General features: G+C 32.9%; 2 protein-coding genes across 2 annotated transcripts in view; both read left to right on the top strand.

Annotated features, from left to right (window-relative positions):
• LOC143195283 (transducin beta-like protein 2) overlaps window positions 1–26,352 on the top strand; it is a 253,458-nt gene that overhangs the window by 123,818 nt on the left and 103,288 nt on the right. The window lies entirely within an intron of this gene.
• Window positions 23,507–25,090, top strand: LOC143195309 (uncharacterized). The gene is made up of 2 exons (XM_076402335.1): window positions 23,507–24,001; window positions 24,104–25,090. The coding sequence occupies exons 1-2, from the start codon at window positions 23,587–23,589 to the stop codon at window positions 24,967–24,969; spliced, it is 1,281 nt and encodes a 426-aa protein (XP_076258450.1). The 5' UTR covers window positions 23,507–23,586; the 3' UTR covers window positions 24,970–25,090.

Below are 26,352 nucleotides of genomic sequence, written 5' to 3'. Positions count from 1 at the left end.
AAATGATTATTGTTATGTCAGGTATTCATTATTTTGTCCATCCTTTGTACGTATTTGTTATGCAAAATTTCTTTATTTTATTTATTATTTATTTATCTTATTAATAAATGATTATTGTTATGTCAGGTATTCACTATTTTGTCCATCCTTGTACGTATTTGTTATGCAAAATTTCTTTATTTTATTTGTTTTAGTAATGTTTTTGTTCTTTGTTTTAAATTAAGTACTTAACTGAAAGCAATAAATAATCGAAAATATTCTAATCGGTAGTAATTATAAATTCACGATATTGCAATATTAATCAGCAAGAAAAAAAGCACGGTTATATCTATATATATATTTATACGAAACGAACGAAAGTTGCAAGTAACGAAAACGAGTGTTTTGCCCAATTAGCATAACATGACTGGTGGCTTAGGCCAGTACTAAATTGGAACCCACATATAAGTGAAAGTGCTTTTAGAGGAAATTTCTCCGAACATGGCGTTAAGTAACAACTTAAACAGATTTAAACGTTGGCCCAAATTCGGTCGCATTTTTTTGTGCTCTACCAATATAACAAGGAAATACTAACATAACATAAACGTGGGAAAAAAGTGGTAAAAAAGAGAGACACCGATGTATAAAAATTATTTGATTGTATCATTAAGAACTACTTGTATTGGCAATCAAATTGCAAGTATTTTGTTAGTGCCTGAGAAAACGCCTAATACACTTTCTTTTTTAACAGATTCCTCACAGGAAAAGGTTGGGTTATTCTCATGGTCTGGAAAGAAAAGCAAATGTATTGTATATAAATATCCTTGCAAGGAGACACATTTTAAAATACAGGGGATGGACAAAATAATATGAACACCTAACATATAGATAATATTTGTTTATTAATAAGATGTTGAGTCATCATTTGTTTTTAAAACAGTTGCAGTTCTTCGCAGAATATATTCGTAGAGTGTCTGAATATTTTCCAATGGAATATTGTCGCATTTTTGTACCAAAACATCTGTTAATTTTGCATTGATATAAGAGATCAAAATGTATTTCCCACTTTCTGCGCTAAAACTGCGATTGTTTTTGCCAGGGAAGATGTTTGATGATATTTTAATGCTCTCCAAACCAACGGATTCCAACCATAAAATTCCAACAGAACCAACCAACCAACAGATTCCGGCCATGTGTATTACCATCTTGGAATATAGTACTATCTGGCGGCAATATGTTGTAGTAAGAACTTCATCGCTGAGAATATTGAGACATTCATAAATGTTTACTTTGTGCGGGTCCCGCCGTACTGTTTTTATTGAAATAGTATTACTTGGATTCTTGAATTCTGCTGTCACTGTTGTCGCGATAGTTTTGTCTGGTCACAATATTTTTAAATGTTCGTTGACCTATGTCAATTAACTGTGGGTTTCGCCCACTATTTCTTTTTGCCGTTGATGTTTTACCATGTTTTGTATATTCTGTCATTACCGATGATCACACACAGAAATTCTATAGAAGAGAACCTAGATATGTAAAATGTTCAGGTAAACATACCACCACAGAGTGTAGAAAGTTATAGAGGATATGTAGTTGATATAACACAAGAGAGGAGAAACAGAGTAGCTCAAGTTCAACCTAAAGAGACAATGAGTGAAAAGAAACCACGGAAAAAGAGACACAAAGGCTTGCTTCATCTTCAACCACCAACGAATTGCTACTTAAACTAATAGGAAAGCTGGACAGACAAGAAGAAATGATCGAATATTTTTCCAAAAGGATTGAAAAACTAGTAATGAAAAGCATTAGGCCTGTGGCACAAAAAACCCGAAATGGTAAATAAAGATATCGGAATAGCAATATGGAATGCTAATGGAATATAGCAACATCACTCTACCCTACAAGTATTCCTAGATATACAAAAAATAGATATTTACCTAATATCAGAAACCCATTTAACAAAATAATCTTTTATAAAATTTAGACGATATACATGTTATCATACCATACATCCAGCTAACACCGCAAGAGGAGAAAGTGCAATAATAATAAAAAAAGAACATTTCCCACCATCAAGAACCCGGGCTCAGTACAGCGGAAAATCAGGTAACAGTAGTAACTATTAAATCAAGCAGATACAAGGTTACAATAGACGCAATTTATTGTCCTCCAAGATACAATAAAAAAATGGAAAATTATTTGAATGTCCTAAGCAACCTGGGAGAAAAAATTATAATTGGAGGTGATTTTAATGCAAAAAATACAAGATGGGGATCCAGAATACCAACAACTAAAGGCAATGAACTGCATAAAGCAGCTGCTGAATTAAGATGAAGTTACATGTCAACTGGAAAACCAACTTATTGGCCGACTGATCAAGAGAAAACCACATACCTGTTCGATTTATTCATAGTAAGAAACATCCAACTACATAAAAGTGGAATAAAATTTTGAACTAAGTTCAGATCATACGCCAGTGATTTTGACGTTGAGCGAAAATATACTAAGAAAAGCAAGAAACCCAACGTTAACAAACAAGAGAACAAATTGGGAAGGATTTGCTGAAGAATTGAACAAACGAATTCAACTAAATGTACTCCTCAAGACAACTCAACAATTAAATCTTGAAGCAGAAACATTCGTAGTAGATATTCAACAAGTAGCTTAGAATAATACTCCAGAAATTAAGAGTACAACTAAAGGAATTAATTATCCAAAAGAAGTGAAGGAAATGGTGGTTGAAAGACGTAAATTACGAAAAAAATGGCAACAAAACAGAACACCTGAAAATAAAAATAGTTTAAACACTATAACCCAAAGACGGAAAAGAGAAATACTGGAAATTAAAAACAAAACCATAAATGACTATCTGAGAAATTAAACAGGTGATAAAGAAATTGATTACTCACTCTGGAAAGCCACAAAATATCTAAAGTGCTCATGTCTACACAGTCTACCTATAAGAGACCTATGTGGGAATTGGGCACGTGACAATCACCAAAAAGAAAAAGCAATTCACTGAATATCTAGAATAAACTTTCAAACCAAATGAAACTAATATTGAACATAATTTCAATTTTTTAATTTGCCGGACATAGAAGCTGAAAATTCGATGATTGAATTAGTCACGCCGAAAGAGTTAACCAAAGTTATTAAAACTGACATTAACCCCCGGAAATCACCAGGCTACGATTTAATAGCAGGAGAATTACTGCATAAACCACCAAGAAAGGGAATTATAAAACTCGCCAACTTGATCAATACAGCTTTTGGATTAAAACATATCCCAGACATTTGGAAGATGGCGGAAATTATAATGATCCCAGTGCATTCGGGTGCAATGACACTCTTTCAAAGTATCACACTCGTGATAGTTTTTAGGGAGATGAATATGCGTCAACGCTGGCACATAGTACTTTATTTGAAAATCTTTAAAGGATGGCTATGTTAGATTTGCTAGTTGTACCCTACCGTGTGATACCATACGTCCATAAGTCTAACATTTGACTCATACAACCTTGTTAGCTAAAGCTAATTTGGATTCATGCTCTATAAACCAATACATATGGTTCAGTTTAAGCCTATATAATGATCCCAAAACCTGGGAAGTCAGCAAACGAAATAAAAGCCTATAGACCTATATCACTGCTGCCAGTAATATCTAAGGTTTTTGAAAAACTTCTGTTGAAAAGAATAAAACCGACCATAGAGAGAAAATACCAACACACCAGTTTGGGTTTATTAACAAGCACTCAACAATTGACCAGGACCACAGAATAACAGATGTTTGCATTGAAAAAGCCTACGAAAGTAATAAAGTATGCTCAGCTTTATTCTTAGATGTAGAACAAGCATGAAGGCCTTGTTCACAAACTACAGAAAATACTACCAAAACAACATACCGAACTATTACAATCATACATTACAACCAGTATGTTTAAAGTCAAACAAGAAGAAGCTTACTTTACAATAAAAGAAGCTAATGCAGGTGTATCACAAGGAAGTGTACTGGGACCAATGCTTTATCTAATCTACACTTGTGATTGAAAATATTACGATGGCTACATTTGCTGATGATACTGCGATTATAGCTGTCAATAGTGAAGAAGCCTCATGAAAATTACAACAGGCAAGTGACAATATAAATTATTGGACACAAGCTTGGAAAATAAGAATTAATGAAAGTAAATCTGTACATGTGTAGTTCACCTATAAACAGACCATTCAAGCACCAATAACATTAAACATCATTCTATATAGCAACAACGCTAAATATCTCGTAATGAATCTAAGTGCAAAACTTCGCTGGAAGGAACATATAAAGAAGATAAGAAAAGAACTGGAATTAAAATGTAGGAAAATGTACTGGCTAATTGGAACAAAATTACAATTATCAGTACATAATAATTATATAAGCAAATACTGAAACCTATATGAACATACGGAGTTCAATTATGGGGATGTTCTGCAAAGAGTAACATATATAAAATACAATAATATACAATATTTCAGAATAAAGTCCTGAGAGTTATTGTGGGTGCATCCAAATACTATAGGGCTGATTACCTACATCGAGACCTTCAGATACCCAGTCAGTCAAGAAATCAAGAGTATTGCAAGGGGGCATGAGGAGAGACTCTATTCTCATACGGATATTGAAATATTGCAACTTTTAGAAACCACCAGAACAGGACACAGACTCAAAAGAATCAAACCATCTTATCTTGTGTAGTGTTGTGTAGTGAGGTGCATGTATTAAAAAATTCAGTAGTGATATGTACAAACATTATTTCACCAGAGATTGAGATAGGGCCGATGGGTCCTCCTAGTTATTATAAAAGTAAATTATCCTTAAGTTATCATAAAGACAAATTGTAGGTTAGACGGAAACGACTAGTAACAATGTATTAGTTAAATAATAATAAAAATTCGGATGATAGTGTCACTAGTTTAAAACACGACTCAATCGTGAACTCAATAGTAATAGTAAGAACAACCATCATTTAGGATGATGACTCATGTTCACTCGTAGTAATTCGGCCAGTGATGCTAATGAGAGGGCTACCTAAATATTACTACATTGCCTTCCAAATCGTGAGAAAAATCTCTACATAAACCCTGTCGTTTGTGCGAAAAATGTAAATTATAATTCATTGTACCATACTATATTTTTCCAATCATTAAGTGTCCAAGTGTTATGTTCTCTATACCACATTTTTCGCAGCTTAACGTTGCCTTTCATAATTGCACCTTTCCCATGAATGTTGAATTTGTGTAGTATCGTACTATTTTTCTGCAAACTTTATTATTTAAGTGAATGTCTAGTTCTGTTGTCACTCTTGCCGAGGTAGTTTATAGTATTTGGTCACAATCTTCTGTAGTTAAAAAAATTAAATATAAATCCTAAATATATCCTTAATACAGCGTATCTGAAAGTTCTTCCATAGTTTGAGTTGTTTTCGAACTTGTTTGACTTTCCAGGCTTTTTTTTTGGTAATTGGCATCAAAATTGAACCAAAAAATAAACCGCCAATTGGAACATCGAAATTCGAAAATTCAATTCTGAGCATACTATGATTATTCGTGTGTACACACTGAATAGCTTAATAATATTAAATTTTTATTTTATGTAGAAAAATACGAAACCATTTAATAGTTAAGTTAGGTTGTTTACATTTTTATATTTATTTTATGCAATATATCCAAGTCTTTCCAAAAATGATAATTTGGATGGGGAAAAATTTTTTTCATTTTGAGCTACTTGTCACTGCTATTTTATCTGATGCAGTTTGTAGAAGTTTGTTTATTTTATCATTAATTTCACGCGATAGTCAATATCTTTTTTATCATTTACCATATTCTTCGAGTGTTCAAAATACAAAACCTTAATACAACATTATCAATTGTTATTTAATTTTGGTATTATAATAGCTTAAATATAGTTATATATCTAGGAGAACCCAACGGCCCTTTTTTAGTCTCTAGTGTAACTATATTTATGTGTTAACGCGACACTGGAATACACTACACAAGATTAAATAGTCGGATTCTTTTCAGTCTGTGTCCTTTTTTGGGTTTATCCAAGAACTGTATTACTTCGATATTGACAAATGGGAATGTAATCTGTCCTCATATAATTCTCTTGATTTTCTGGGTGACAGTCGGTATCTGAAGATTTCGCTGTAAGTAATCAGTCCTGTAGTATCTCGGGACATCTACAATACTTTTCAGCTCTTTCTGGGCACAATTTCTGGAAAACTTGTGTTAGCCATTGCATTAGCCAATATATCTTTCTCTATTTTAACTCCAATTCTTTCATTTTCTTTTTTAATGTTACTTCCAGCGAAGTTTTGCCTCAATATTCATTCCGAGATGCTTAGCGTTGTTGCTATACGAAATGACAGCATTATTTGTTGTTATTGGTACTTGTGTTCTTTTCCAAGTTTTAGTCCAGCTATTTATATGTCACATATGTAAATTTAGACATTGCCAAATATAACACAAGATATTAGTGAGTTCTACTTTTGAAAAGGCGGAATCATATTTGTAAATTTAACGTATAAACGAGGGTGAGAATTATGCATTATCAAAATAACCTGATTGGATTACAACAGTTATATAGTTAACGCTCCTTAAATGTAAAAAATGCAACAACAATCACAATAAATTATTTACCAACAATCAGGCTGTGAAAGCTTTAGGAAGAATAATATTTTTAGCATTAATTTGCATCAATTTGTAATGATTTGAATGGTTATCTGATCTAGCGAGAGTGACAGTACGGTGATTGGGAGCGACCTCTTATTCGAATTTTTTTGGTGCTCTACCTATATTTTTGTTTGTGTGCTTGATTTATAGTCATGTCAACATTTACGATGTAATTTAGTAATTAACCTACTGTAATGTGATATAAACAAATGGGTAGTTTCAGACACATTTTTTTAAATATACAATAAAAAAAATTACAAATCTTAAAAACGGACTTAAAAAAGACGGAGATGTACATATTCCTTCACGTACTAACTTTATAGAGCAAAAGGAAAAAAATTACTGAATACTATTAACACACAATTCATAATTTCATTTTAAAGGAAGTAGAATTACTTTAATATTTGAATGTTCCGTGTATCTGTAAAAAGGGATGGAATTTTTCTATGGAGTGGAATAATACCTCACAAATGAGTAATCATATTTTAACGTTAATTGCTATTTTTAAATAATATACTATAATAAATATAGACAATACAAAAGAACTTAAACAAGACCCAAAATCTAAAGATGTACAATAACCGTAAATACTATATAAAAATTAAACATATATCTGACCATAGAAAAAAACTCACCCATGACCTAACAAAAAATGATGGCACAATAACTACTAGAGATTATCTAGATAAAATAAATGCTTTATATATTATTGAACGGAAATATTTTTCAACAAAAATCGAGAGAGTTAGATCCAAACCAAAAAGTCAATCAAAAAAAGTATTATTGCTATTATTGCCATAAAAACAGTCAAAAGTATTTTACTATTTATCATTCACAATTTTAATCTTTTTGCCCTATTACATTAACTATCTTGAAAAACATCGTTCCAAAATGCCTCTATGTTAATATACAATATATTGTTATTTACAAGAAAACTACCAAAAAAGTCAAATCTACGAAAGTATAGATTGGGTACATTTTGTCAAGGTCGTGGCTAGAACGGCAGAGCCAGAACGTTAAAAATCAATCGAATGAAACTAGTAGAGCCAAAAATAGTAACTCGGATCGAAAATAGCGACTGAAACAGTCGATAGTAAAAATTAGTCAATTACAACAGTCGATAGTCGTTTTCAGTCGATAGTCCCCAACGCTAATTATAATTGAATATTTTTAACACATATTTTCCATACACACAATATCCTCATGAGACCATAATATAGGATATTATTCATTTAGCGATTAACTATGCAAATATGATGTTGAAATCATTCTCACAGATAGTAATATGGATATTATGATTAATATATCAAGTTTATAAGATTATTCATATTAACAATACGTAAACTTTCTAACAATACGTTTTATTTAATTTACTTTAATAACTTGGGAATTTATTTTATATCTACTTTGTTGCTTATTAATCATTTACAAAGGAAATAATTCAAATTAAGGATTAAATCAAATTAATATGGTTCATTTTGTTGCTATACATTTCCAGTGAATGAATTATTCATTCGCACGACATTCTAAATTGTAGTGAAAAAATCGAAAAATAACAACCAAGAAAATTAATGTCTTCCTAGTAAGAGTTAATGAAAGTTAAAGAAAATTGCCACCGTAAAACTAATTAAGATAAAAAGGCTAATATAATTTAAAGCTTTCCTATTTTATGAACTATTATGCAAATTCAAGACGAAGTTATAATGTATACGATTAAAAAAAATGTTTTTATTAAGTAAGTTTAGTACCTTTTCTAAAATATAAATATATTTTATTCAGATTATTGATTTTGTTTGAGAATTTATATTTTATTCATAACCATAGTCTTCTTCAAGGGTGATGCGTTCGTTCTCATATAACTTCTCCACTTTGTACAACTCTTTTGTTTTTGGTTGCTTTGGAGGATTGTTATTCACTCAGCATATACTTACATATCACATAGTAACTATCACACCTATAAATTAATTTACATGGTTTTATGGTTAAAGATATAACTCAAGGCTTCATGAGTAAGCTTCAAAAGAGACTAGCTGTTCATGAAACATCAGTCTCTATTTTTTTATATTGGTGATACAAAATACAGAGCGTTCCTTTGCAGTGCAAATATTCTTTTTTTGCAACAATTTTGTCGGTATATTTGAATGCGTTCATAACAAGCCGATAAAAATAAGATCGTGTAAATCAAGTTAATTTTCTAGCATTTTCTTTTGAATAGAGTTACTGATTTTAAAACCAAAAATACTGATAAAACCAACAAATATTTTCTCATTTCGAGTTTGCCCAAAAATTTCTCAGAGCGTGGTTTTCTGTAGTAATTTTTCAATCAAATAATAATGTAGTAAAATTTGTAGCAAATGTGCTTATTTGGAAATTAAGTTTAATATTTTAGTGAAATATAATTTTGTGACAAACGAAAAGTACTCTTGAATATATATGGTTATATTAAATAATATTAAATAAAATTATTATCTGTCCTTGCAGGTGCGTTCGTAATTCCTTTGCGGTTTTTTTTCGCTAAAGAATATACGTTATTTACAATAGTTAACATTTATTTATTATTACGTTTGATTCTACACACTTTGTCCATCTCCCAGGCACTTTATGGATGTCATTCCAATACAATTTCTTCTTTGAGCTAAATCATTCATCAGGTGGATTAATTTTTTTCGAATTGGCGAAGTATTGCACTGCAAGCGCGTGTCTCATCGATGTGAAATGGTGGTAGTAGGATGGAGTCAGATCTGGAGGGTACGGCGCGTGTCTTCAACTCTTCTTTAACTGGTTTTGCTGTATGAGAAGGCACCTTGTTATTTTTTACGTCTTTGGGTGTATTGGAGACATTTTTCGAGCAATGCATGTTTGTTGTCGGTAACGACTGGTATTAACTAACAAATTTCTCCAGGTTCCAACAGTTCATAATATACGACATCAGTCTGGTTCCTACAGATACAGAACATAGTCTTGCGGCTAAAGCGAGTTGGGCTTGCAGTAGATGGACAGGCTTAGCCAGCTGATGACTTTTTACTTGGCATTTTCGTCATAACTCCATTTTTCATCACTCGTTGTAGATATTACCCCCTTTCATACCTTTGAAGCAGCATTTCACTGACGATTTTTCGATTTTTAAGTACCTGTCATTCAGTTCATGTGGCACTCATTTTTCCAGAGGTTGGATCTTTCAAATCATTTCTAATCGTTGACAAATTCCGACCCGACTCACTTTCAACTTTTCTGCCTATTGTTTTGTGTTCTAACACAAGACTTCAGAACTTCAGAAGTTCTTCTGAAGTTCTATTTAATATAGTTACTTACTATTTCTGCATTATGTGTAGGTCGATCAAGATTTCTTGTTCGTCCTTGAAAACAACAAATAAACATAATTAGTCTAAAATTAATAGTAAAGTAGACGACATTTCACTAATATAACTCAACACATTGGTAATAAAATTATCAATGAAATTATCTCAATATATTGCTCTATTCTACATGTTGTTAATGTTGTTTTTGTTACTTTATTATACAGGGTATAATGTAACAGACACTATATCCCATGAAAGGGCTAAGTGAGCAAATATCTGAGGAGCTGGATTATACATATACAAGGATACATTAGTAGTATGGGAATTAAGTTCAGTTTAGCTTAATCCGTCGAAGACAGCACGTTTTATTTTTTATATTACAAATAATATATGAATGTACTATAAAATGTAATTTATTCTACATCGAGTAACCGCCACTATTACAACTGTTATCATGAAAATGTCACTACTATAAACATTATCGAATCTACATAAATACATACAAAAAATTGGTACAACTGTTTAGGTGGAGCTCAATTACATATATATTGATGAACGTACGAGGACGTGGATATATATACGTGAATAAAATGATTGTTATGATACGAAATATGTCACAAAACGTTACCGAACGTTAAGTTCAAATTTCCAAAAAAAAAAATTATATTGATTTAAGTTTAAAAATTATATTAATTTAGTTTTTTTCTATCGAAAGGTCAGGAAAGTGTTGTTGATTAAATTTATATTAAAATCAACAACACTTTCCTGACCTTTCGATAGAAAAAAAAAACAATATTTAAGTCGAAATCGCTTAGAATAAAATTCCCAAAGGCTTGATGAATATTAAGAGCTAAATTACCTGTTTTATCTCTAATTAATTTCGTCGTTGCTGTATCATCGGTTCGACTAATTGCAACATGACATTTACCAAATGCAGATAGATGGAAAGCAGTCCGCGCATATGGGTAATCGGGCCGAATATCATGAACCAGGAAAGAGCGTCTTCTGCATGCTAATGCACCTGCTCATCGTTGCATAATTGCTAACGATTTTTAAATGAAGATACATTCACTGGATTTACATTCGATATTCTGTTTGTCTTCGTTTATAATAATTAGACATCCAATGGGTTTATCATAGTTTGATTATGATTAATTGTTGTGTTAGTGAACGGTGTTGTAATACGAGGAAAAAAAAATTTAATACAAGGACTGTGTATTAATTTTCAGTATTTTTTATTCAAGTATTAATTATGATAAAATGTGTACATTAATATTTATCAAAATACTGTCAATATCAAGCTACTATTTTGGTAGCTTTTTATTTTAAATAACATTTTAATATTGTCTCGTAATTTAATACCTACATAAAATACTGTTAATTTACTCTAAAAAATACAGAAATGCTACTTATTGAACGGCTATATAATGGGACACTGAGGGTTTTTATCTATTAGGAAACATTCTTCATAACTTCTGGGAACCCTATCGAGTGCGCAATCTTATATGATGTGAAACAGTAACAGAAACTTCTTTTCCTATCTGTTAGAAAACAGACCAAACCATCTCAATCATTCACTATTCAGCTAATTTTAAAAGCATATGTTTAGATAGTCAGAGCCATAATACATAACATGTATTCCCATTGGTTCACTTCACATTCTTTTAAAACACGGCACAGTTTTCACGTATAATTATGTTAGCTCAAAGGGTTTTTGTTTCTTCAACCTCCAGGTTAGTCCACTGTTGTGTTTTTATGACTCAAACTTTCTTGGTGTTTTCTCGATATCTTTTAATTTCTTCGCTGATCGTTGATACCCTTATATATTTGTGAATGTTCTCATTTCTGATGTATCATGGGTACCATGTATGATGTTGAGGAGAACTTTGTTTTGGTAAGTTTGGATCATGTTAATATAGGATTTTTTGTACACCGTAAATCCACACTAGCTTCAAGATTTGTTTATTGTGGAGAGTTATTGTCCTCTCAAACAAAGTTGTCTTCGTTTCTTTTTAAGATGCTTACTTTAGCTTAAGATGCTTTATTTATAATTAAAATGTGTTGTTTTCAGTGCAGCAAAAATGCACTTAAACAATATAGATTAACAACATAACTTTAAATATCGATATTTTTCATTATTGAAGTCAACATCATCGCTTCACCTGCATATATCTTGAAATTAAAGATCTAAAATAAAAGTTTTCGACAAATTACGCATATTTCACCCAAAACTTGAATAGAAGAAAAATATGTGGTACTGGTACAACATCTTTAATACTTGAAGGTTATGTTGTTATCAAATATATTTTCTGCCAGCAATAATATTTTATTCTTCAATAATAGTGTCTTATTTTTTCGACATTTATTACTTTTCCTGTTTGATTCAAGTGGATCTTCAAGTGGATATTTCAATATATTGCCATTGTCATTGACAAAAAACACCCAGCATTGTCAGAAAGATTTATTTTTTGATTATATCAAATTGTAAGTATTAGAAGACATAGTTTATATGAGTAAAGAATTTGCGAATGGGTTAGGAACTGATAAATTTATAGAAATATTACTTTTTCATTTCTTCGATCAGATGCAAATAAGACGAAAACATATTCTTAAAGAAATTCACTGAAAATGTTAGTACGAATCGATTCATTATCACCGTTTTATTGTTAGTCGGATAAAAACAAAGAGTTTTATGTGCTGTGTTATACCTGGCATCGACAAATAAGTCTCAAGTGATAATTCAAAAATTATAGTATTAGAGAATCACAGTGTGGTGCCTTTGATAGGATCAACAAGAGGTGGTGTATTACTAAAGAACGTGGGACGTGGTGAAGAAACGAACCAGTTTGTTATAAACTGTTAAAACTGTTGTTGTGTATATCTACCATTGACATAACACATTGAATCATAATTGTAAGTCATAATTGCATGATAACGCTCTGTCACATGTTGTAAGAATTATGAAGGATCCACTCTTACAGCTCGATGAAGTTAAAGTGCACCCAGCTTGCTCACCAGAGATAGAGTTATTAGTATTAGACACAACTATAGAGAGATTAGTATTTCTTCAGATCGATAGCATGGCAAATGGTTTCTGCTAATCCAACATCGTTATTTCTACACGGTATCGCCAAGTTCATCGAAAGTTGGAAAAAAGTTGTAGAAAATAATCCAAACAACTTTGGTTAATATATATTATGTCAAATGTTCTTAATACATGCTTTTTTAAAGTGAAAAAATGATCAAGGTATATACAACCACCAAATAGTTGAACATATCAAATCGAGCTGAGAGAATAAAACATAACAAACATGAAATACTGACTAAATAATTTACGTATATAATTATTGTAACCAACAGGTCATTCATATTCGCATTATATCATCGTATCCTATTAGAACCTATATTTTGTGTTTATATACGTATATCGTTATGCTTCCTGGAAAAAAAAATAGGAGCAACCTAGTTCACAGAACATTATCGTCATTTTATTAAGTTTAATCCTGTGAAGAATATGGTTTGGCCTACTTCCTTGTTGCTATTAATTTTTTTTGAACAGTAAGTGAATCGACTTTAGTCTCATGGTTATTATGTTACTTTCACTTTTACTATAAATCCGTTAAAAATTCGCCACGCGACTGAGACTTATCGAATATACAGGAATGTCTGAAAGTAATTCAACAGTCGAATTTTAAATTTCTCTAGAAATCTTAATTTTATTACAGAATAAAGAGAAAACTCTTCCTATTTTTTATTTATCTTAGGCATTCCTGAAATTTTACTTACATTAGTATTCCTAGTAAAAATATTCAGTTTGTAATTTAATATAATATTCTATGACCTTGGATCAAATATATTAATTTATCAGTCGATTGTAAAGGCTGTTTCATATGATGGGCTTGCACTAAAACATCATACCAACTAGTAATCCAACGCTGTGTAATCAACGAAAAACTACACGATTACTTTTAAATCAAATGGGTCTACGAAGTTGTCCAGGATTTGGCCTTTAAGCATGAAGTAAGCTTATTATACCACAGGAAGATGGAAGCAGTAGAACTACTGGTCAACGCGCAGTAAATCAGAAAATTGAAGCGAACCAAATCACACTATAACAGGCCAACTGAAAAGTCCCCGACCTGGCACATAGATGGCGCTACTAGAATTAAATAGATATGTTTATTGTGAAATTATGTTATATATTATTATGAAAAAAATGGATGAAAAGGAATTTCACGTGTTGATAAAATATTGCTTTTTGAAGGGAAAAAATACAGTTGAAGCAAAAACAGACACTTTCCGAGCACTGGCCCAGGAAAATCAACCATCAAAGATTGGTATGCTAAGTTTAGACGTGGTGAAATTAGCACCGAAGACGGTGAACGCATTGGACGCCCAAAAGAGGTTGTTACTGACGAACAAAAAATAAAAGCTCTGGACAAAGTGGATGCCGCGCGAGTTCACTTTTGATCAAAAACAACGACTAGTTGATGATTCGGAGCAGTGTTTAACGATGATCAAGCGTAACAAACTTGAGTTTTTGCGTCGATATGTGACAATGGATGAAACATGGCTCCATCATTTCACTCCGAAATCCAATCGACAGTCATCCGAGTGGACTGCACATGATGAACCCGCTCCAAAGCGTGGGAAAACGCAACAGTCGGCAGGCAAGGTTATGGCGTCTGTATTTTGGGATGCGCTTTGAATAATTTTCATTGACTACCTTGAAAAAGAAAGGACCATCAACAGCGACTACATAGTATATGATTATGTAGCGTTTTTGAACCGTTTGAAGGACGAAATCTCCGAAAAATGGCTGCATTTGAAGAAAAATGAAGTGCTGCTTCACCAAGACAATGCATTGTGTCACAAATCAGTGAAAATTAGGGCAAAGATCCATGAATTGGGCTGCGAGTTTCATCCGTATTCTCCAGATCTGGCCCCCAGCGACTATTTCCTGTTCTAAGATCTCAAAAGAATGCTCGCTGGGAATCGAATGAAAATGTTATCGCCGAAACTGAAGCCTATTTTGAAGCAAATGACAAATCATACTATAAAAATGGTATCGAAAAGTTGGAGGATCACTATTAATCAGTGTATCACCCTTGAAGGGAATTATGTTGAATAAAAAAACTAATTTTGCCAAAAAAATGTGTTTTACTCTGGTAGGCCGGACTTTTCAATTGATTCGTTACTTGTATAGCGTATAAGTGTTAGTCTTAATTAGAGTTAAATGGGCAGTATAGGTAATATTTTGGCTGATGATGTGACTGGCTTAGCTAATAATGGAGCAGAAAAAAAGCGTTCAATTTGGACTTAAATGAATTCTATATATTATGTTGACTTTTTGTTATACATAGATAGACTACGATAATTCTGATTTAAAAGAGGAATCTATAAAGGGTGAGAAGGTAACAGTTTGGCTCCAAAGTAAATTAACATCATGTATACCCATCATTAATGCGTTTTTAACTTCACTATTAGAGATATTTTATTTAAATTGCCAACATTATATATTTAAAATCAAGTGCCTAATCAAGTATTAATTTTTCGTTAATTGTCAAGGATAATCTATTGTCGCTGTATATTTAACGTATTAGTCCTTGACGTTTGCTTAATTTATATTTTAATCATCTACCGATTCTTGCTATAACATTGAGTTGGTTTTTGATGTCATTTTCCGAGATTATTATCTATTTCTTTAGGTTGTTGCCATTTTATGAAAGTCAGTGTACGTTAATGTAAAAAGATAATTTTAAAAGAATGGGTTAGTTATATACATAATACACATGCAGAAAGTTGGAATTTTTTTTTTCAAAAAGTAAACATTTTTCAAATTTTTTTGTTTATCAGTTTAGTTATTATTGAATATTTTTATTCATTAATTCAACTGATAAAGCCTGTTAACCCTGAATAAAAGTATTGTTGATTATATTAGATTTCAGTCAGTCACTTAAGGTCGTTAGCCTTGTCATAATATTAAGGTTATTTCGTGGAGATAAGAAACTTTAAAAACGATTTATATTTTGGTTGAAATCAATATTTTGTTAAAATGTTTCTTGTTAAATTTCTGTGACTCGACAATTAGTATGATCCCAAATTTTTAAAACACATTCCATAATTTTCTAATGTCCTTACTACTCGTTAAAAATTAATTATTTCTATAGGAAATCAGTTAAAATAAAACACACAAACATTTACATATGTGATGTAGATTCTAACCAATTCTAATCTTTGGTTTTTTATAAAGTAGTTAAAGTTAGATAAAGTAGTTGAGGCCCACAGAGGCATAAACGACTACAAACAACTTGCTTTCAATTTTCAACTACGCTATTCTTCATCAAGTTTTGTCAGTACTACTGACGTTTTAGCTAACCATTTCAGCATACTCTTAGCCGAATTCTTCAGATCTCCCTATATGATTTGGATTCATATATTTTTTTCTAGTTTCTTTTTGTGTCTTCTATCGAAAAGTTTGATTTCTTTTATGATTAATTAATTTTAATCTGTGAGTCTGGATTTCGTCTTCAATTGTGCACTGATTGTTTGTCACATCTTAATCAAATAACTCCTTTATGCTTTTTAGTACGAGTTCAGACAAAGATTAAGACTCCATATATTAAGAACAGCCGTTAACACTCATTGTAAAAAGGAATATTATATAACGGAAATCATACAATAATACATATTGCACACGAGTAGATTGTTGACGTTCTATGAGATTAATAAAAAAAATTGTAAAAAGGAGACTGAAATGTTGTATGTGATTGTATTGTCCTTTAGGAAATATTTGCATAAAATGGTCTATTACTAAAAGAAAGAAAAGCTAAGAAAATTTCTCTAAATTTGCTTTGAAAGACTGAGACATATGAGAAGAGATGAAGATGAAGCAGCAGTACACGTGACAAATATTACATAGGAGGCAGCATGATTTGCGACTTACAGATACATTGTTTGGTTTTAAAGAATATGATGATCATACTGAACTATGAACTATGTATAATAGATTGAGATTTTTATTGTATGTTCTGTATCAACCTGATCAACCGACCACAAAAGTTAGTACTGAGCCCGATTTTACAATTTCTGGCCAAAAATCTGTAACTTTCAGAATCAACCAAATAATATAGCCTCCATTAATAAAAAAAGTCTTTAAACCTCCTCTTATGTTACCAGCGATGGATGTCGGATGATATACCCATCTAATGATATTTTGAATATTTTGACTAAACTGCTGTTCTAATGCAGAAACGTTTGATGTTCTTGGACAATGGTTTGCTTCGTTATTGGATTTTGATATCCGGATTGTCCTTAAAATAAATTTGTGTAAATCGATTATCTGCATATGGCAATAGTGCTCTAAGTAAGTGATCAATTTGTCCTGGTATCTGCATTTGTTTAAGATTTTACTAATTTATTTGTGATAAAAAACTGTATTTTATCAAAAAAAGTATGGTGATGGTTTGCCTTACAAATTGACAAATTTATCATTTCAAATCAAATTTATCAAAAAGGAATCACACGAGGCCAAGTCTGTGAATGAGGCAGCAGTTCGTAGCCTGATTCGACCACTTTGGTGGAACAGCACTTTCTTCGCCAAATGCGGCCGTTTTTTCTGCAATTAGATATCGAATGGTCCCAATTCCGAATGAATAATACAGCCCTGTGACCGGTTTGTTCTCCAGGTAGTCGATGTAGCTCATCACCTGTCCGGTCGACAGGACAGTCTTCGCCTGTCAAACACCGCTCTGAAGTGGTCTCACGGTTGCGCTTGTTGTTCGAAGTGAGCTAACGCGGCACCCATTGCGCCTATAGCTTTCTCATGCCCAAAATTTCATGCAGGATGAGGCCCACGCGGTCTTTTGAGATGCTTACTGCTTCAGCTATCATCAGTTCGCGCTCTGCCAATACGAGATAATTTTCTTAACCGTTTCCGGGACACCTGGGCGTTGTTCATCAAAAACGGACATGCGACCACGTTGAAACTCGTTAAACCAATTTTTGGCAATCGCCATCGAAGGAGAAGAATCACCGTACACAGCATCCAAGAGCTCTTGGTTTTGCTGCGCGATTTCTCGATCGCAGTCCGATTGTGCTCAAATTTCGAGCATCTACTGCACCATAGTAAATTTTACTTGCTATTGGGGTGCCTCGGACGGTGAGGCATATATATAGTTATCATATATATCAAGTTATTTTACAAAACAGTCAGTAATCTTCGAGAAGGGTATTTTTACATATTTTTAATTTTACAAATCTGCAAAGAGTTTATGTAATTAAAACCGAAATTAATTGCTAATTGATTTTTAATTTAATGTATAATTGAATCGTTCGCAAATAAATTCGCAAAGATAATTGACCGTAACAATGTTCTAAATTTGTCCCAGTTCGAAAACGGTTTCGGTCCTTGTTTCGAAAGCCCGTCCACCCGACTACCGTTCGTTCGCTACAAACAAAAGCAACCAACGGCACGTTACGAAACCCACTTGATCTTGATGGCGAGAGGAATTGGATCGTTGCATTGGATGATACGGCGACGGCGATCGGCTACTGCTGTCGCGATATTGTTGTCGGAGTGAAAGTGAGCTTAATGGAAAGTCGATTAATGTATCACCATAGCGACTTAGATCATGGCCAAGGGCGAGCGGCACGGTTTTATTTAAATATTGACATTTTCATTTGCGACTCGGATGATTTGGAACGTCGTTCGGTCGGATCTGATAGAAAACTTTCACTCGACTCGTGCGTCTATATGTGTGTGTATACGTTGTTTTTTTTTTGGTCAGTAAGATACTGTTAAATGTGTTAGAATAGATGGTGTTCCTATTTTAGAAAGTGGACTTTCTCATCTCTTAAAGTTCACACTAGTCGCAGTTAATGGCGGATAAAATGCCAATAGACAGTGACCTAAATAATGCCTGATAAAGAGAATTGTTTTTATACACTTCGCAGAAAAATTACACGATAATTTTAAATTTATATACGACGATTGTCTTTTATATATGGGTATTTGAGATTTAAAGAATGATTTGATTTTTCACTAAATTTGTTTATTGTTTTTGGCTTTGCGGCATCTTTCAGGTAATATATAAACGCTACTGCGAGAAAACTTTGAGGCTTTGAGGCGATAAAGTCATTGAAGAATTTATTTATTCGCCCAAAAATTGCTTATAAATGGTTTATTTTTAATTTGAAACTTTATTGTGAAAAATCGTATTTTATTCAAAGTATTTTGACGCTATTTTTGATTCTACTAATTTTGGTATCTTCTTAACAATTGAAGCGCTATTCAGACAAACCTCGCCTCTTAGGTCAGAACGCGTAGTAATCACAAGAAGCAAGGTTTGGAGAATACGACGAATGGAGCAGCACTACCCATTTTAATATTTCCAAGTATTTCATCATCGGTCGGAGCGTTGTTATGGTGAAGAATAACATTGTTGTGACTTATGTTTGCTCATCTCACAGCACTCACAGTACTCAATTCTATAACGATAACCATTGATGGTTTTGTAGCGACCTTGAGGCATGTCGAATTTTATACCGTGGAATAACGGTCTACAAAATACCCAAAAATATAATCCCAGATGTTGAACACGGGCGGGGTGTTATAGCCAATAAATAACGGTCACATAATGTAAACACCACTGTTTAATTTCGTTTTACCTCCATTCACCGAGCCACATCATTTACCCTAAAGTTTCATTAGGTTTTAGCAGCTCATATTGTACCAAATCAAACTGATCCCACCAAATACAGAGTATTATTTTGGGATCATAGCAAAGCCGAAATTGACGTTAATGTTGATGTATCACCAGGGGGTTATTTTTTTCGCTGGGAATTATTGTTTTAATCACTAATACTAATACGAGACAAAAATTTCTCTGATTTTGCCGTTGAAGCAGCACCTTTCAATAACATTTGGCTTTAATTCACAAGGCACAAAATATGCAAGCTTTCGGATCATTTTCATGTTCTTCATGCGATTGGAAGTGGTTTATTCTGTTGCTTCCAACACTTCTGCATGTTCTTCTTGCGTTTTAAACAGATCATCATCGAATAATGCCTTCAAATCCTTGTCTTCAAATTATTTTGTCTATTCAGAATGTTCTTTGTATTCGTTGTCAAAAATATTACTTTTAAAACGTCGAAACCAGTATTGGTATGACGAATTTAACGAGGCATGGATGTCATAAGTTTCACACAGCATTCGATGACCTTCAGCCGTATTTTTCTTAAAATTTTTACTTCAATTTGGATGTCAAAAGTCAAATTTGGCGCAAAAGCGATTTATTCGACGCAAAAAAAAATTCAACGCACTGAAAAAGAAGTTTCTTCACACTTCAACGAAATGACGCACACTGAAACGTGAAGTCTGTCAACGAGGCTTCAACATGAAGTTACAAATGTACCCGATGCAATTTAATGCACAATGCCATCTGTTGTAAATCCTTTAATATAAAATTTTAGTCCCAGTACATCATTCTGCGCTTGATGTAACAAACGTTTTTTAGTTATTGAAGTTAGGAGAGCATTCTACAAAGAGAATCTTCTGAGTGCGCAATGAAAGGATCAGATCAGTTGTCATGTAAGAATATAAGTTGTCTGCTTTCTTCGTTTTATTGTTCCCCAGTCACCCTTTGGCCAATTTCCATTTCATAATTCGTTAGAATTTTCCACGAAAAGCCCTTTTTTCGTTTTATTTTTTCTACCAAATAACATCTTCAACTGGCCAGGCAACATATTGTCCCATAGATATAATTAAAATTCCAGATTTTATATACAGATGACCTTGGTCCAAAGGATAAGGCAAAATGAATAAAATTATAAGATAATATAAATAATAGAAGGAGCTACCACCAAATAATGTAAACAGCATCATCGTTCAGGATGTCGCCTCTTCTATTCGTTTAATAAAACATGTTTTAAAGTAAATTAATAATTTTTCTTTCAAACCCGGTACAGTCATTAGGATTCCGAGGAGATCATAAGGCTCAGGGTTGAGATAAGACAGGTTGTCGTTGGATTAGCAATCGCTCCGTAAGTACTCGAAGCGTGTGTCTAAGTGAAATTCGGAGAAAAATATCGCAGCAGATGATGTAAGGTCAAAAAAGTAGATTGAAGGTGCTCAACGACCCCTAGTTATAGACTGTTCCAAATAAGAAACATTCACGCTTTGCAAAACACCCCTAGTTGCTAGATTCCTGGCACATGCATCGCAGTTCAAGGTGTAACGCCACCAAAGGCGGACTGAAGTTGCTGTGAATTAACCTAGGCTACTGGAATTTAGTAAATTATTCCGTCGAGTGGTACCTAGTATGAACATTTGGATAAAAACAGTGCCATTTCGATGATCTTCAAAAACAAACTGGCGGACAAGGAAGGTACAATCGATACACGTTATTTAGAAGGAAAGTGCTATAAAATACGGCTCTGCATATCCGGCCATCTGTTTAAAAACTATCTGAACGGTGAACTAGTGAATAGTTTGGTCTGTTTTCTAACAGATAAGAACCCTCAGTCTCGCTTTATCTCACCACTCAACAAGTCGCATATTCTTTGGGTTATATAAAACAATTTTTAAAGTAGTAGATGTAGAAGTTTAGTAGTTTTTTGTTTAAAACCCTTTCAGATTTTAAAACTTGCGTTTCTTTCTACTAGCTTATAGATTCATAAAAAAAGGAATTCCATGAGTTTTTACTAAAACTATCAAATTATTAACTATTTAATACTTGAAAATAAAACTATTTAATTACTTGAAAGTTAATCTGAAAACATACTCTGTTTTGCAACATCATGTGGAAAAACAATGATCTTTCGTTAAATTAATTCAGTTTTTTTGTTGTTGACATTGCAGAACTAAATCAATAGTTTATACCGATTGGCATCACCTTATAAGAATCGATTCCCCTCCAATCCTATCAAGTATTCAGAATTAGCTTATTTGACGTCAAACTGGGTTTTACACTCGTTTTGGATCATTCACCTCCTGAAGATTAAGTCTTTTTCGAACAATATTTTCGTTTTTGGTCTATTTGTCAACCAGGATTATTAAACAACATAACATGTTAGAAAACATGGTCTAATATATTAATATATAAAATATTTTAACAAAAAATTGAAATGAATTGACGACTAAAATAATCAAACGTAATATCTGATTATTTTAGATATAAAAATGAATCGCAAAATATGTTCCTAAGCGCATAACTCAACAACGCCTGGACCAATTTGGCCAAATCTTTTTTTAAAATGTTCGTTGAAGTTCAGGGATGGTTTTTACGGCGAGAAAAATTAGAATTATTGCTGGAAAAACCCTAAAAATAGCCCTTTTTGTTTGAATTTGTTTCGTGTATCAGTTGACAATTCATCTGTCATCTGTCAAAAGTCATCTGTAACAGACAACTTTTTTTTTTTAAATTTGATATGACTTGAACTCAAATCCTTTTAATCCGTACGAATTGTTTTATTTATTTAAAATTTTTTATTTGTTTAAAATTTAATTCAAATTTTAAATAAATAAAACAATTCGTACGGCTTAAAAGGATTTGAGTTCAAGTCATATCAAATTAAAAAAAAAAAGTTGTCTGTTACAGATAACTTTTGACAGATGACAGATGAATTGTCAAGTGATACACGAAACAAATTCGTATATCGTGTTTTGTGCAGAGTGTTTAGTTAGTTAGTGTTTGTTTAGTTCGTGATTAGTGAAAAAATAATTTATATTTGATATGCCTCCTATAAGACGAAGCAATTTAGGTAGAAGAACCAGAAATGCTATAAACCAAGCTAATTACCGATCTAATCGTACTGCACAAGAACGTGACGACGGAAATGAACGTGAAAGAATTCGGATATCACAAACGCGTGAAGCGCGAGCGCGACATTCAACTAATAATCGCGCAAGTTTGAATCCAGCTGCTTTCAGTTACGATGTGTCAATTGACTACAGTAACTACCAATGTGTTGTTATTGGTTCTATGAACTTGGTTTGCTCACACTGTAAGGCATTAAAATACAAAAACGATGCCAATGGATTGTGTTGCGCAAATGGTAAAGTGAAATTGATACAATTGGATCCACCACCAGAACCATTGTACTCATTGGTTTCAGGAATAGGAACAGATTCTATACACTTTTTGACACATATTCAACAATATAACAATTGCTTTCAAATGACTTCATTTGGGGCAACAAATGCAGTTCGGGAAAATTTTATGCCAACTTTCAAGGTATGTATTATAGCAGTTACTCATAATTATTTTAGCGAACAAAATTTTCTGTCACCAAAGTTAAGATGTGTTACTAATCTTCAATTTCTTAATCATTACGAAATATATCACTTAGTCATCATATTATATGGTGATTCAGTTTCAGTGACACTTTTATTATATTTTATATTTGATAGATATTAGTTAAAACTAAATATATACTTTTTAAGATCAAATATTATTTAAGTTTGATCATTGACAATCCATTAATTTATACCACACCATAATATTTTTTTTATTTACAGATACAAGGGCAAATATATCACAGAGCAGGTTCACTGTTACCAGTGTCAGATAGCGACAACAAATTCCTGCAAATTTATTTTATGGGCAATTCACCACAAGAAATTGATCTGCGTTGTGCACATAACAATTTAGTAAAAAGGTCTATTGTAGAACAATTACAAACTTTATTTCATCAACACAATCAATTGATTATATTGTTTAAAACTGCCCTGGATCTGATGCCATCCGATAATCACAAAATTGTAATCAGAGCTGATAAAACACCTGCAGGTCAACATACAAGACGTTTTAATGCACCAACTATTGATGAAGTTGCTATCGTTGTAGTTGGAGAAAACTTGGAATCCCGTGATATTGTTTTACATCGTCGGAATTTTCAATTACAACCTATAAAGGAAACACACCGCTCATATGATGCACTGCAATATCCCATTATATTTTGGCAAGGTGAAGATGGCTACGATTTATCAATAAAAATGATAAATCCCATTACAGGTAACTAAAATATTAGTTTAGCTATGGCGATAATATCTCAGTCACTATATTATGTATTTTAATTTTATATTTGAATGTTATTAAAACAAAATCTGTTTACAGGTTCTGAAACCAACAAAAAAGTCAGTTCAATGAACTATTATTCATACCGCCTAATGATTCGGGAAAATGCAGATAATCACATATTGAAATGTCGGCGATTATATCACAAATATGTTGATGACATGTATGTTAAAATTGAAACGGAGAGATTAACATTCATCAGGTTGAATCAAACCAAACTCCGATTTGAAGAGTATATTCACCTTCGAGATGCGATTAATACTGATGGAAATGCACAGAATGTCGGTCGGATGACTATTCTTCCAGCAACATACATCGGAAGCCCTCGGCATATGCACGAATATGCTCAAGATGCCATGTCGTATGTTCGTCATTATGGTACAGCAGATTTGTTCATCACATTTACATTCAATCCGCAATGGATAGAAATTAAGCAGGAGTTATTACCTGGGAAATCATCCATTGATCGTCATGATATTACAGCCAGAGTCTTTAGACAAAAGTTGAAATCTTTAATGAATTTCATCGTAAAACATAATGTGTTTGGTGAGACACGCTGCTGGATGTATTCTGTGGAGTGGCAGAAACGAGGATTGCCACATGCACACATTTTGGTTTGGTTGGTTGAAAAGATAAGGCCAAATGAAGTTGATGCAGTGATATCAGCTGAAATCCCTAATGTACAAGTAGATCCTGGATTGCATGAGGTAGTTATCAAAAACATGATACATGGTCCCTGTGGAACTCTTAATCAAAATTCACCGTGTATGATGGATGGTAAATGTTCAAAACGATATCCACGGACATTAATATCGGAAACAATTACTGGTAATGACGGTTATCCATTGTATCGTCGCAGATCGACAGCAGACAATGGAAAATCAACAATTGTCAAATTAAATTAACAAGATATTGAAATAGATAATCGTTGGATTGTTCCATATTCACCCATTTTATCAAAGACATTCAAAGCACACATCAACGTTGAATCTTGCCATTCAGTGAAATCGATTAAATACATTTGCAAATATGTAACCAAAGGGAGTGATATGGCTGTGATTGGAATTGGTGCAGAGAATTCTAATGATGAAGTTACCCAATACCAAATGGGCCGCTATGTCAGTAGTAATGAAGCAGTTTGGCGAATATTTTCTTTTCCTATTCATGAGAGACACCCTTCTGTTGTTCACTTAGCTGTGCATTTAGAAAATGGACAAAGAGTGTATTTTACAGCACAGAACGCAGTACAAAGAGCTGCTCAGCCACCATCTACTACATTAACCAGTTTTTTTGAGACATGCCAAAACGATGATTTCGCACAAACATTGCTATATTCTGAAATGCCAAAATATTATACCTGGAATCAATCCTCAAGGAGATTTATACGACGGAAACAAGGAAAACCAGTTCCAGGATATACAGATGTATATTCCACCGATGCGATTGGCCGGATTTATTCAGTGCATCCAAGCAATGATGAATGTTTTTATTTACGACTGCTATTAGTCAATGTACGTGGCCCAACATCATTCCAACAGTTACGAACTGTTGATGGTGAATTGTGTGGATCCTACAGAGAAGCCTGTCAACGTTTGCAATTGCTTGAAAATGACGCTCATTGGGATCAAACTCTCAATGATGCTGTAATATCATCACACACTCATCAAATACGAACATTGTTTTCTATAATCATATCTACATGCTTCCCATCAAACCCAATTGATTTGTGGATGAAGTACAAAGATTATATGTGTGATGATATTTTGTATCAAATACGGAATAGAATGGGAAATCCAAATATACAAATCAGTGAAGAAATTTACAATGAAGCATTGATTTCAATTGAGGACACGTGCTTGATAATGTCAAACAAACTATTAATTCAATTAGGCCTGACCGCGCCCAATCGTCCAATGCATGACGCTTTTAACCAAGAGTTGCATCGAGAAAGACTGTATGATCTCAACGCTTTGAAAGAATAAATTCAAACAAATCTTCCACTGTTAAATGAACAATAGAAGTATGTATTTGAAACTCTTATGAAAGTAACAAATGATGAAACTGGAGGGATTTATTTCTTAGATGCACCTGGTGGTACAGGAAAAACTTTTTTTATTTCATTAATATTAGCAACAATTCGCTCACAAAATAAAATTGCACTTGCACTCGCTTCGTCGGGAATCGCAGCAACTTTGCTTGAAGGTGGTCGAACAGCCCATTCAGCACTAAAATTGCCATTAAATATGCAAAGCAATGAAACTCCAACCTGCAACGTTTCGAAGAACTCT

Source organism: Rhynchophorus ferrugineus, unplaced genomic scaffold (genome assembly GCF_030347505.1).
Source record: "Rhynchophorus ferrugineus isolate W39M unplaced genomic scaffold, kcgeb_rfMv2 rfM1, whole genome shotgun sequence".
NCBI lineage: Eukaryota > Metazoa > Arthropoda > Insecta > Coleoptera > Curculionidae > Rhynchophorus > Rhynchophorus ferrugineus.
This window is presented reverse-complemented; position numbering and strand designations above follow the sequence as displayed.

What these genes read in the sequence shown, in the direction of transcription:
- LOC143195309 (XM_076402335.1), top strand. Translation starts at nt 23,587, where the DNA reads ATGGGCAATTCACCACAAGAAATTGATCTGCGTTGTGCACATAACAAT. An exon ending in AATGATAAATCCCATTACAG is followed by an intron (nt 24,002 to 24,103) that starts GTAACTAAAATA and finishes ATCTGTTTACAG; the next exon opens with GTTCTGAAACCAACAAAAAA.